At 37.8% G+C, this 12,290-nt stretch overlaps 1 protein-coding gene across 1 annotated transcript; it reads left to right on the forward strand.

Moving 5' to 3' along the window:
* The first annotated feature begins 308 nt into the window (after positions 1-308).
* Positions 309-5,487, forward strand: LOC132606420 (putative late blight resistance protein homolog R1A-3). The gene is made up of 3 exons (XM_060319910.1): positions 309-945; positions 2,322-4,574; positions 5,257-5,487. The coding sequence occupies exons 1-2, from the start codon at positions 508-510 to the stop codon at positions 4,542-4,544; spliced, it is 2,661 nt and encodes an 886-aa protein (XP_060175893.1). The 5' UTR covers positions 309-507; the 3' UTR covers positions 4,545-4,574; positions 5,257-5,487.
* Positions 5,488-12,290: the final 6,803 nt, after the last annotated feature.

A 12,290-nucleotide genomic window follows, 5' to 3' on the forward strand; every position in this document is an offset into this window, starting at 1 on the left:
GGTTAAATATAAATATACACCATATCAAAAGTATCGAGCTTTGATTGAAGTTTTATCATACGCTACATCCTCCATTAAGTCCTCTTCTTACTAAAAACACCAAAAATTGACAAATTTAGCCGGTAGTATTTCTAAAATAGCCCAATTATGCTAGCAATTGCGTCGAAAAGACACTGGCACAGAGCAACTACCCAGTCAAAAGACATCAACTTGCAATTATTGTTACTACCTAAGCTATTGTGGGGCCTTTTCCTTTTTAAATAATGTTCGATGATAATGGGGAATATAAAGATGAAGAGGACAAAAGAAAGACTCTGTCTTAAAAAGCTAGTGGAGTCAACACCCTAGCATTTTCATATATTCTCCTCCCTTAGCTTAAAGTCTCTTCAGTGCTAAAGCTTAAACACAGGACTGTCTCTTCAGCGTTAAGAAAAAGAAAGGTGTATTAAGCTTCCAAATTTGGCTTTAGACCATTAATTTTCTTGAGCCGCCCAAATCAATCCTGAAATGGCGAACGTTGCAGTGGAATTTCTGGTGGAGAACTTGATGCAGTTGCTGCGCGACAACGCGGAGCTGATACTTGGAGTTAAGGAGGAAGCAGAGAGTCTGCTATCAGATCTCAATGATTTCAACGCGTTCCTCAAGCAAGCTGACAAATGTCGCAACGAGAACGATGTTCTGAAAGAGCTGGTGAAGAAGATTAGAACAGTCGTTAACTCTGCTGAAGATGCTATTGATAAGTTTGTAATTGAAGCTAAGCTTCATAAAGATAAGGGAGTAAGCAGGTTTGTAGACTTTCCTTATTATTATAAAAGAGTGAGGGACGTAGCTAGTGAGATCAAAGGTATTAGAACTAAAGTCAAAGAGATCCGTCAGAATAATTCATATGGTCTTCAGGCACTTCAAGATGGTGATCAATCTGCCAGAGGTGTCGAAGAAAGAAAGGTGTCACACCACTCTCAACCTTATTTTATGCTTTTTGTTGAAAATTGCTTTTGTTACTGCTGATTTACTAAAATAATTAAGTACTTTAGGCTTTTGAAATTATTCTGCAGATTTTATGCGGATTTTCATTTGTTAAGTTGGCTATTTAAAGCGCTCTATGCTTAATAAAAATATGTATTGACATTTTCAATTAATACTTTCAAACTATTTTTGTTGCACCATCTTTAAAAAAAAAAAAAAATTGGTTGTTCCTTTGATTATTAAGTTGTATGTTGAGTATACAAATAACTTCTTATCTGAGTACTCTTTGATCCATGTTGAAAGATGCTCATATTAAAGAACACAAATTGATTTTTTTGTTGATGTACTCTGCATTATTGAGCGATTCAAATGTAAATTTATCTGCTGATATTGAGTAGCTGTTTTTTTTTAGAAGTTATAATAATTCCTTTTTGTCATTTCTTATTTTTGGATAGGGGAAAGGGAAAGTGAGTAATCTAGTGAGAATTGAATCTATCTGTTAACAACTATAGAACTGCTCCATTTTTTTTAACATATCAGTTATATCTAAAACAAAAGAGGCCAAGATCAATGGTAAAGTCGAACTCCCTAGCTAAGTTGCTCAGACTCGGGTACGGGTGTCCGATACGGGTGTGGATCTAGAGATTGGATCCTTCATGATCTAAATTTTAGGATTCGGGGATACAGATCTAGGTATGGATACGGGTGCGGGGATTCGGCTAAAAATAATTGAAATATCTAAAAATAGAATTGTAAAACCTAAATTATGAGGTATTATGTAGAAAACTTGGGGAGAAGATATTGATCAAGAGGAGAATGCCTGAAGGAGATAAAAGGAAGAGGAGTGACATAGAAATTTCAATATACAAGGTATTCCATTTTCTTCAAGTCCACCTTAAATTTTGTTTTGATTATAAAAATCATTGACTCTGTCCGGAATTTCTCCGTCGATTTTGGTCAAAGTATCCAAGAGGGGTTGACCAGATCCGGTACGGATCCCACACCCACACCCATGTCGTGTCGACACGGGTGCGGCACCGAAAGTGAAGAGTCCGAGTAACTTAGCTCCCTAGCTAAGAACATTTTCTCGAAAAGCGAAAATGCATTGAAATAGGAGAGTACATGTAACACTCTTGATGAATGACATTATACGTAGATAGCCCTCATAAGAAGCCATGCAATTTAATTCACATTCACAATATCCTAACATTGTCATGTTACTGTTCTATCTGATTGTGAATCCGCTTTTGAGCCTTTTACTTTACCAACCATCACAAAAATACATAACGTAACATTTTGGTTGCCTTTGCTTTTATGAAATATATATCTAATCTTTATCTTTTCTATTTTGAAAGCCTCCGGTGGTAGAGGAAGATGATGTGGTGGGATTTGATGGGGAAGCGGACAAAGTAATCGATCGTCTTCTTGGGGGATCAAATTGTCTGGAAGTTGTTCCAGTTGTTGGTATGCCTGGTCTCGGTAAAACGACGCTAGCAAATAAAATTTTCAAGCATCCTAAAATTGGGTACGAGTTTTTTACTCGTATTTGGGTTTATGTATCTCAATCATACAGGAGAAGAGAATTATTTCTCAACATCATCAGCAAATTTACTCGAAATACCAAACAATACCATGGGTTGTGTGAGGAGGATTTAGCTGATGTAATACAAGAATTCTTGAGAAAGGGAGGAAAGTACTTGATTGTCTTGGATGATGTATGGTCCGATGAAGCTTGGGAACGTATCAAGATAGCTTTCCCAAACAGCAACAAATGCAATCGAGTATTGTTGACCACTCGAGATAGCAAAGTCGCTAAACAATGCACTCCTATACCTCATGATTTGAAATTTCTGACGGAAGATGAAAGTCGGATTTTACTGGAGAAGAAGGTTTTCCATAGGGATAGATGTCCTCCTGAATTGGAACTATCTGGACAGAGCATAGCAAAAAAATGCAATGGACTACCCCTTGCGATTGTTGTTATTGCGGGTGCACTAATAGGGAAAGGCAAGACATCAAGAGAGTGGAAACAAGTGGATGAGAGTGTGGGTGAACACCTCATAAATAGACACCAACCTGAGAATTGTAACAAATTGGTGCAGATGAGTTATGATCGCTTGCCTTACGACTTAAAAGCATGCTTTTTATATTGTGGTGCATTTCCCTGTGGCTTTCAAATCCCTGCTTGGAAGTTAATCCGTTTGTGGATCGCGGAGGGATTCATACAGTATAAAGGCCACTTATCTCTTGAGTGTAAAGGAGAGGACAACTTGAATGATCTCGTCAACAGGAATCTAGTGATGGTAATGGAAAGAACATCTGATGGTCAAATCAAGACATGTCGTGTTCATGACATGTTGCATGAGTTTTGCAGGCAAGAAGCTATGAAGGAAGAAAATCTTTTCCAAGAAATAAAGCTAGGTTCTGAGCAATATTATCCTGGAAAACGAGAACTATCCACCTACCGTCGCTTATGCATTCATTCCTCAGTTTTAGATTTTATCTCTACAAAACCCTCAGCTGAACATGTCAGGTCATTCTTATCTTTTTCTTCGAAAAAGGTTGAGATGCCATCTGCCGAGATCCCAACCATACCAAAAGGGTTTCCATTGCTAAGGGTTTTAGATGTAGAATCCATCAACTTCAGTCGCTTTTCCAGGGAGTTTTACCAGTTATATCATTTGAGGTATGTTGCTTTCTCATCTGACTCGATCAAGATGCTTCCTAAACTCATGGGAGAACTTTGGAACATCCAAACCCTCATAATTAACACGCAACAACGCACTCTTGATATTCAAGCAAACATATGGAATATGGCACGACTAAGGCATCTGCACACCAACTCTTCTGCTAAATTGCCTGCCCCTGTTGCTCCAAAAAGTAGTAAAGTTACTTTGGTAAATCAAAGCCTCCAAACTCTCTCCACAATTGCTCCCGAAAGCTGCACAGAAGAAGTGTTTGCAAGGACTCCAAACCTGAAAAAGCTGGGCATCCGTGGGAAAATAGCTGTGCTTCTTGAACCTAATAAGTCTGCGTCGTTGAAAAATGTTAAGAAGCTAGAATACCTTGAAAACTTGAAGCTGATAAATGATACTAGTAATCAAACAGGAAAAGAGTTACGCCTTCCGCCTGCATATATATTTCCAACAAAGTTGAGGAAGCTGACTTTATTAGATACCTGGTTGAAATGGGAAGATATGTCTATATTGGGACAGTTGGAACACCTTGAAGTCCTGAAGGTGAAAGAAAATGGGTTTACGGGAGTGTGCTGGGAGTCAGTTGGAGGTTTTTGTTCCCTACTGGTGTTATGGATTGAAAGGACAAACTTAGCTACTTGGAAAGCATCAGCTGATGACTTTCCAAGACTTAAGCATCTCGTTCTCAACTCCTGTGATAAACTTAAGGAAATCCCCATTGGCCTGGCTGATATACGCAGCTTCCAAGTGATAGACTTGCAAAATTCCACCAAAGCAGCAGCAATATCTGCACGGAAAATACAAGCCAAAAAAGACGAGCAAACTCAAGGAGGGACTAAAAACATTGGCTTTAAGCTTTCCATATTCCCTCCTGGTCTCTGATTGCTACTGGATCTGCAGCTTCCTTTACAGGTCAGTTAAATCTTTCCTTCACCTTAATTAGATTGATTACTATCTAATTCATACTTCTTAGAGATTTCTGCAAACTGCTATCCCATTTTCCACATCCATACAGTATAAGTTGAATAGGAACAGGGATTTCTGTCCTGCATTGCAATGCATTATACCAAATGTGGTCCTTGAAATCCAAAATTAGGAGCAATAGGGGGGCAGATAAGAATATTCACTACTTAACTATGAATTCTAACAATTCAATCACCCAGTTTCTGCTCTCAAATTGATGACATTTAACTAAAATTGAGACAGAAATGTCGATGGCGATGCTCAGCTATTCGCCTTGGCACTTTATTTTGGCAATCGGAACTCCATCTCCTTGAATTTATTTTCCAACCGTTTTCTAACTCCCATATACTAAGATAAAGGAACTGACAGATCACAATTTATGTAACATACAAAGTAGTATGAGTCATCATCAGATCATGAGATTCTGTGTAAAAGCAGTTTTACATAACACATGTAACAAGCTTATGTATAGCCCTGCCTCTGACAAGCTTTATGAATTAGCAATATGACATAGATGTTTAAGAATTACCAACTGTTCTTTTTTTAGTTTTTTTTCTTTTGCAATTTGTTTCTGTCTACTACAATGTATTCTCTTTAGAGAATGAAAGCTCATTATTTGTCATTGGTGCAGGTCCTCAATGAATCACATTGCATGATGCTGGTACCTTGGATAAAGAAAAAACCTCTATCAAGCGTTTTTATAGTTCTTGAGTCGATGTCTGTCTTTCATGCCTTTCATGTGTTGTCTTCTTGATTGTGGTCATAAGTTTTGTGGCTGAAATTGTATGTTGTTCATTTGTGGTACGTTAAACCGTAAGAACAGTGTCCTCTGCACTAGCAATAAAAATTGATGTATCGTGTAGTCTTTGGCTTCAGAGCTCGTGTAAAATTGTTTTTGTTGCAGGTATCAAGAAAATATAAATATAAATATATACACACACACACACACATATATATGGAGGTACAACGCTTAGATATGGCTTCGTTTGCAGGAGAAAGTATGATGAAAGACAATAAATGATACTTTCTCCTGTAGTCTCTAATGAAGTCCCGTATTTTACTTTGTTTTCGTTTACTTCCAATCTAAGTGTATATTATGTAAATAAGAATGAGATTAAAATAAACCCAACTGGCAAATGATGACATTTTGATTCTTTTTAAATCTTTCATGACACGAGGTCAATCAGGAGACTGGGAGGATCCGACAGAAGTAGGAAACTCCGATATTTCTACTTCCATGTGCAGCTATGAGAATTTACTAAACCATGAACTTAGTAACATGAAACAAGATCATAAAGTAGCTATAGTCATGGTTCCATTTCCAGCTCAAGGACATCTCAATCAACTTCTTCAACTTGCCTGTTTAATCTCCACATCATATAATCTTCTTGTCTACTCTGTTGGCTCAGCTACTCGTAATTTTCAAGCTCGGGTTCGAGCCAGCACCTTAAATTCTTCAGACATAGCCAAAGTCCACTTTTATGACATCCCAACTCCTAAATTTGCCTCACCACCACCTGACTTTAATGCCTTGAACAAATTGATGGTTCTTATATTTTAATATTAAGAATATATCATATTAAAGTGCCTCTGTTACTATTTCGTTGGAGGCAGAAGAATGACCATTTGGTTTTCATTTGCAACTCATTTGTCCACTATCTCATTTCATATTAATGTGTCCATAATGTTGCTGAATCACCTGTACGTTAGGGGCCATTAGAGTCAAGAAAGTGACAATTACTTTCTTCGTAACCTCCTACTCATTAATAACTCATATTCATCCTCTTTAGTCTTGTAACTCATGAAACCTCTAAATCATAATTTCTCATTATCTACCTACTTTACTACCTCATTCATATCCTGTTCAATTCAAGAATGATTTTCTTAGCTATAAATAGTTAGTCATCCTTACTTTGTGGGTGTAGAGAAAAATATAGAATGCATGAAAAGTGAGTTAACAAAGACATGGTTTCAGTGGTATCTGATTAACGATTCGCTTGGTCGTTATAGTATTTTCGGCACTTTTTGATCTTTTCCCGAGCTTGTTAGCTCACTTTTGACCCGAGGGGACCGTTGACACGCTTCCCGAGGTGTTCGGAGTTGATCTAGGTGACTTTTTGGGAAAATTGGACTTAGAGCGAAAAAGAGTTGACTCCAAGTTGACTTTGGTTAAACAGACCTTTTTCGGAAATCCATCGATTCCGAGAGGTCTGGATGGTCATTTAGAACTTGGTTGCATTTTTGGTTCGGTTCCCAATGCACTCGGGTGCATTTCGGGACTTGGGATGGGAAATTGGATTTGAGGTATTGGAGGTTGACTCGGTCAACGAGACCTCCGTTGGGAATTCCGAGGCCACGAGTGCGTTCGTGGCATGTTTTTATGTATTTTCGCATATTCAGTATGTGAGCAGATAGCCTCCGGAGATAATCGAAAATTTGGGTTGAAAGTGTGAAACTTGGGACTTTTCTGGTGCATCGCGGCAGCGGTACCGCTATAGCGGTCATCCTGCCGCTGAAGCAGCCTGTGCTATTTTGGCATGACCGTTGTAGCAGTCATGGGACCGTCGAAGCGGTAATGCTGAAGCGGCCTGCTATTCCCGGAAGCGGGTGTCGGGCAGTTAATTTTATTAAATGAGTGTTAAATGCCCTAAGTCCCTTATTTATTACTCTTCCAAAATCTGTACTTTTGGGGAGAAATTCTAGGTGATTCTTGGGGGGAAATCTTGGTGACTTTCTTTATCTCGAGGCTCAAAAGGAAAGGGAAGTCTAAGGAGTGATTGCTGGTGATATTGTTGTTCGGCCTTCCAGGTAAGTTACGGTTTACCCTATAGTGAGACCTCATTTAGCGAAGCATATACTTAGATGATATTATTGAAGAATGCATGTAAACCTTCGGGTTTGAAGTTGGGTTGGATATTGTCTTAGGTTGGGCTCTGTTGTGTGATTGGGGTTAGCCACCCTATTGTGTTGTGACTTATCTTGTTCTATTGTTGTTGGCTTGATGCCACGTGGAGATAGTGTTACACCCCGTATCGTCGAAAAAGCATTTATCAAATTTGAAACATAAGTACGTTGAGTTATGGTTAAGTAAAACCACTTTAGAATATAAGGAGCAAGCATTATTAAGTATATTTAATGAGTGAATGATGTATATAAGGTATACCGGAAGGTTTTATAAGGAAATGAGGGGAAGAAATGGAGTAGTACAACTTTGGAGAAAGGATGGGTAAAGTTTCGTGTGAAAATTTTGGTCCAACTTGAGAGAAGAATATCTCTTAGCATATGAAGTGTTTTAAGTGTTTCAAAAGCCTAAAATGAAGTTCGTCGAGTCTTGTTTCCAACGCAACAAACCGCTCATCGATAGGACATCGGAGCAGAGAATTATAGACGTTACAAGTTCGGGTGACAAAGCATAAACGCGTGCTACAGTAACTGCTACAGTGACCCGACCCGAATTTGAACCTTATAAAAGGGGCAAAACCCCATTTGTTTTTCACAAAAAAATCAGATTTTAGAGCAGCACCATAAAGGGGAATTTCGTCAAAAAAAAGTGAGGGTTTGAGTGATTTTCAAGTGGCGAAGCGTTAATCAAGGCTCGGATAACGCATGGTTGTGATTCTAGTATTGTTTTGCGGTGGATTTTAGTGTGGATTCAAGTGGATATCGAGGATATTGCTGTTTTAACAAGAATAAGATTGCGAGACCGGAAATAGGTGGAAGAGCCGAGACCTGAATTTTCAGGTATGTCTATCCCTTCTTCCTTCTTTGGCATAAATTACATAAAATGAACAGGCGACGAACACATGTGACTCCAATGAACTCTAGTTCTCAGTAGTACTTGACACGATAGTTGTCTTTGGTCCCCCCAAGTATTAGTTCATCCTATCTATTCCCTCGAATCCCAAATGATGATTCATTTTGTACATGATTACCCCTAATACTAAGTGTTCTTACATCAATAATAACTCTTTCGAAAGATATCCTGAGATAACATGATTGTGCATTCACAAAAGAGTCTTTATATAGGATTATGAGTTACTAATGAAAGGCTTGGCATTCGTATACATTTTTATTGCATTATTTCACCGAGTCCCTTACTAAAGGGTCGGGTACGGTATATATTTACATAACCGAGTCCCTTACTAAAGGGTCGGGTACGGTATATATTTACATAACCGAGTCCCTTACTAAAGGGCCGGATACGGTATATATTTATATAACCGAGTCCCATAATGGGCCGGGTATGGTATACAGAGTATATATATACATGATTCACCACATAAGGTACAAATGCATAAGTATCCCTTGATTATCATACTTATCTCCTATCATCTTTTCACTCAGTCATGATCTTCATTACTGTACTTCATGCTTTACATATTCAGTACATTTTCCGTACTGACCCCCTTTCTTCGGGGGATGCGTTTCATGCCCGCAGGTACAGACACTCAGTTTGGTGATCCGCCAGCCAGCTGATTGGAGAGCTCCATTGTTCCGGAGCTTGAGTCATTTTGGTACAGATCCTTTGAGATAGACTTAAGCATATCCAGGGGTATGGCGGGTCCCTGTCCCGTGATATTTCACTGTTATACTCTTAGAGGTCTGTGGACATGTGCGGGTTGTATATATGTTTTGGTCAGCTGTAGCGACATAGTTCATCTTGGATATTCCCGTGTATAGTGGCAACCTTGTCGACTTGCATATTTTGTTATGTTTAGTTAACTGTGACCCCTCAGGAGACAGGTTCATTTTGATATATGACATTATGAGTCTACAGTATGCTTTTACAAATTCCCATACTGTCCTTAGTTTCAGTCTGATGATATCTAGCAGGTCCGTATACGAGTGTCCAGCTGGGGCACTAGTCATGGCCCATCGGTTTGGGTCGTGACAGATAGTAGCTATTGGAGCCTATTGATATATCATGATTATGGTTGTAACTGAGCCAAAGATGGCTACACAACTCTGAGTATTTGACATAACTGTCTGACTAGTCTATGAAACCTCTATCATGAATCTGAACTGTAAAACATACGCGCTGGGACAAGGCCCCCAGCATACATAACTTGATAAACATGGTATGAAAATAAATAAGGATAACAGCCCAAATAAAATGGGGCTCACCAACAAGCGGATACGAGCAAAACCTATTGAGCAAATGTGGCATCCTGTAAATCCGTATCTGCATCGTGAAATGCAGGCCCCCGGGCAATAGAACAGGGATGTCAGCACATTGAATGTACTGGTATGTAAAGCAACTGAATGAAATAAGCATGGTACATGAAATATCATGATAAGAGTTGAAACTTAAACTTAAACCTGGTCATGAGCATGAACATGAATACATATATAAATAATATGAGTAAGAATATCTGTGGGAGAGAATTAGTATAACCGACAGGTAACCATCACGTTAGTACGTGGCGTCTGAACTCTGCCCGATCAGCTAAGCCATCTTGAACCTTGCCGGGTACAAGACATGAATGGATCCAAAATCCCTCAATTGGGAAAACATGAAGGAATCGTCCAAACTGGGTGGAGCGATCCTTATCCTACGGTGGCAAAATGTAGTTTCAGGCTATCTGAGCCTTCTCGATAATCTGTGCAACTCCTAAAAACATGAACATGCATATAGGTGGCATCTGAGCCCATGTTTTTTCATAAACATGACTTGTAAATATGGATTGTAAGTATAATATAACATGGATATAATTACATGATATAACTTGCATGAAAACATGGAGACATGTAGGATAGTCATGAAAGTAAGCATAATATTTAATGACTTACATGTAGGAACCCATTGAATGCAATATATGGATTTTCATGGATTGCGGACGAATTCCCAATATCCAAAATGGAAGATTAGGAATACAACAACGAATATATATATTTCAAACATAGTAAATCATGGTACACGGACTTAGGGTTATCATGAACTTGGCTAAAAACCCTAGTTTAGTGAACTCTTGCATAATCATGGAAGAACGTGGCGTGGGGAAGAACAAAGATGTTCCCACACGTAGATAGAAACCCTAAATACCTGTTAATGCTCCCAACTTGTAATAGGATTCCAAAAGTTTAAACCTTAAGCCTTGAGATGGGTTTTCTTGAAACCCTAGGTTAAGAACAATGATTTCTTGTTTAGATTACATGAATACATGTTAGAATTTGACTTGGAAGGTTTGGAATAGGCTTACCTTGTTGTTGTGGATTGATGGGAGAAGAAAACCTTCGTGCTAGGGCTTGGGAGTATGAAAAATAGAACTAGGGTATTTATACTTAACTGAGTTGGGGCATTAGACGGTCCATTTATACGATCCATATAAAGCTATATTGTTCGTATAGACTAACCGTATTAAACAATGATTAAAATTCCAGAAATTGAAATTTCCCAAAAGAGTTTTACGGACTGAAAGTATGGTCCGTATATTATTATACGATCACTAAGTACGGTCCGTATAACTTTATACAGTCTTTATTAAAGTATTTTAAAAGGAATTTTTCACCTACCAAATATGGTTTGTAAGTACGGGCCGTATAAAATGGAACTTTGCTGACGTGAGACGAATTTATTTCCAACACTTCTCACCGAGTCTTCTAAGTCCCAAATCATGTACGTATCCTAGTTCAAAGGTACGAGGTGTTACATTTTTTTGCCAAAATGTTTTATGATATGCCATGAAAAGTTATACAAGAAATTAAACTATTTAAAGCAAATAATTACAATAATCACACATTGAAGCTTGAAGGTCAACCGCATTCTACGGATTCTTAATATCAGGGTGTCTTAATGTCTTCCCTGAGGAATCACCAGAACCCTTACCTCGAACTCTGATTTTCAAAGAATTTTTCTCTTTTCGAATAAACCCTTTAAATTGGTTTTTTCTAATTTCCCTTAAAAAATTAGGTGACGACTCTAAAAAAATATAAAAATCCAGTAGAGTCCACAACCTCGAAGTAACTTTTATGTCTTGCGTAAAAATAAATCGTAACACCAATATGAATCCTCTTCATGGATTCTTTAAAATTGAATCAATAAACAGGGGCGGCTGAAGGTCAAGCTGCTAAAACAGTTGCCTTAGGCCCCTTAATTTTTGGGGCCTCAAATTTTTTTAATCTGCAAATTTTTCAATGCAATTTTCTTTTTAGTTATCCAAGTATGTGTTGACGTTTTATCCTTATTAAATTGGTGTATTAAAGCTTCAAAATATCTACTGAAAAAAAAAAAGCTTCAAAATACTAAACTTGCAGTAGTTATTTTAAAAGATTCTATTTCTGTATGTGGCTTGATGACAACAAAGCAGTACTAGCACTTTTTTTTTTATTATGAAAAATAATAACTAGCAACGAAAGTGAGTAATATTAAAATCGATTAATATTTGAGCGAGGCTATTATAAATGGTAATTTTACAAATAGTATACAACTATATTGGTAGATGTTACAAGCAAGCATATATTATAAAGAGATACAATATAACATAAAAATCAAGGTTCTAAAGACAATTTGATTGTTATAATGGGATGTTATAATGAGTGACTTTTATAAAGAGGTCTAACTATATTCTTTTGGGAATCACTCCACACGTAAATAATATTTTCTTACCTCATTTATTGATTCAACCAACATCATTGACGGGCACATATTACTTTTATTCTTCTTAA

This window comes from Lycium barbarum, chromosome 8 (assembly GCF_019175385.1).
Source record: "Lycium barbarum isolate Lr01 chromosome 8, ASM1917538v2, whole genome shotgun sequence".
Classification (NCBI taxonomy): Eukaryota; Viridiplantae; Streptophyta; class Magnoliopsida; order Solanales; family Solanaceae; genus Lycium; species Lycium barbarum.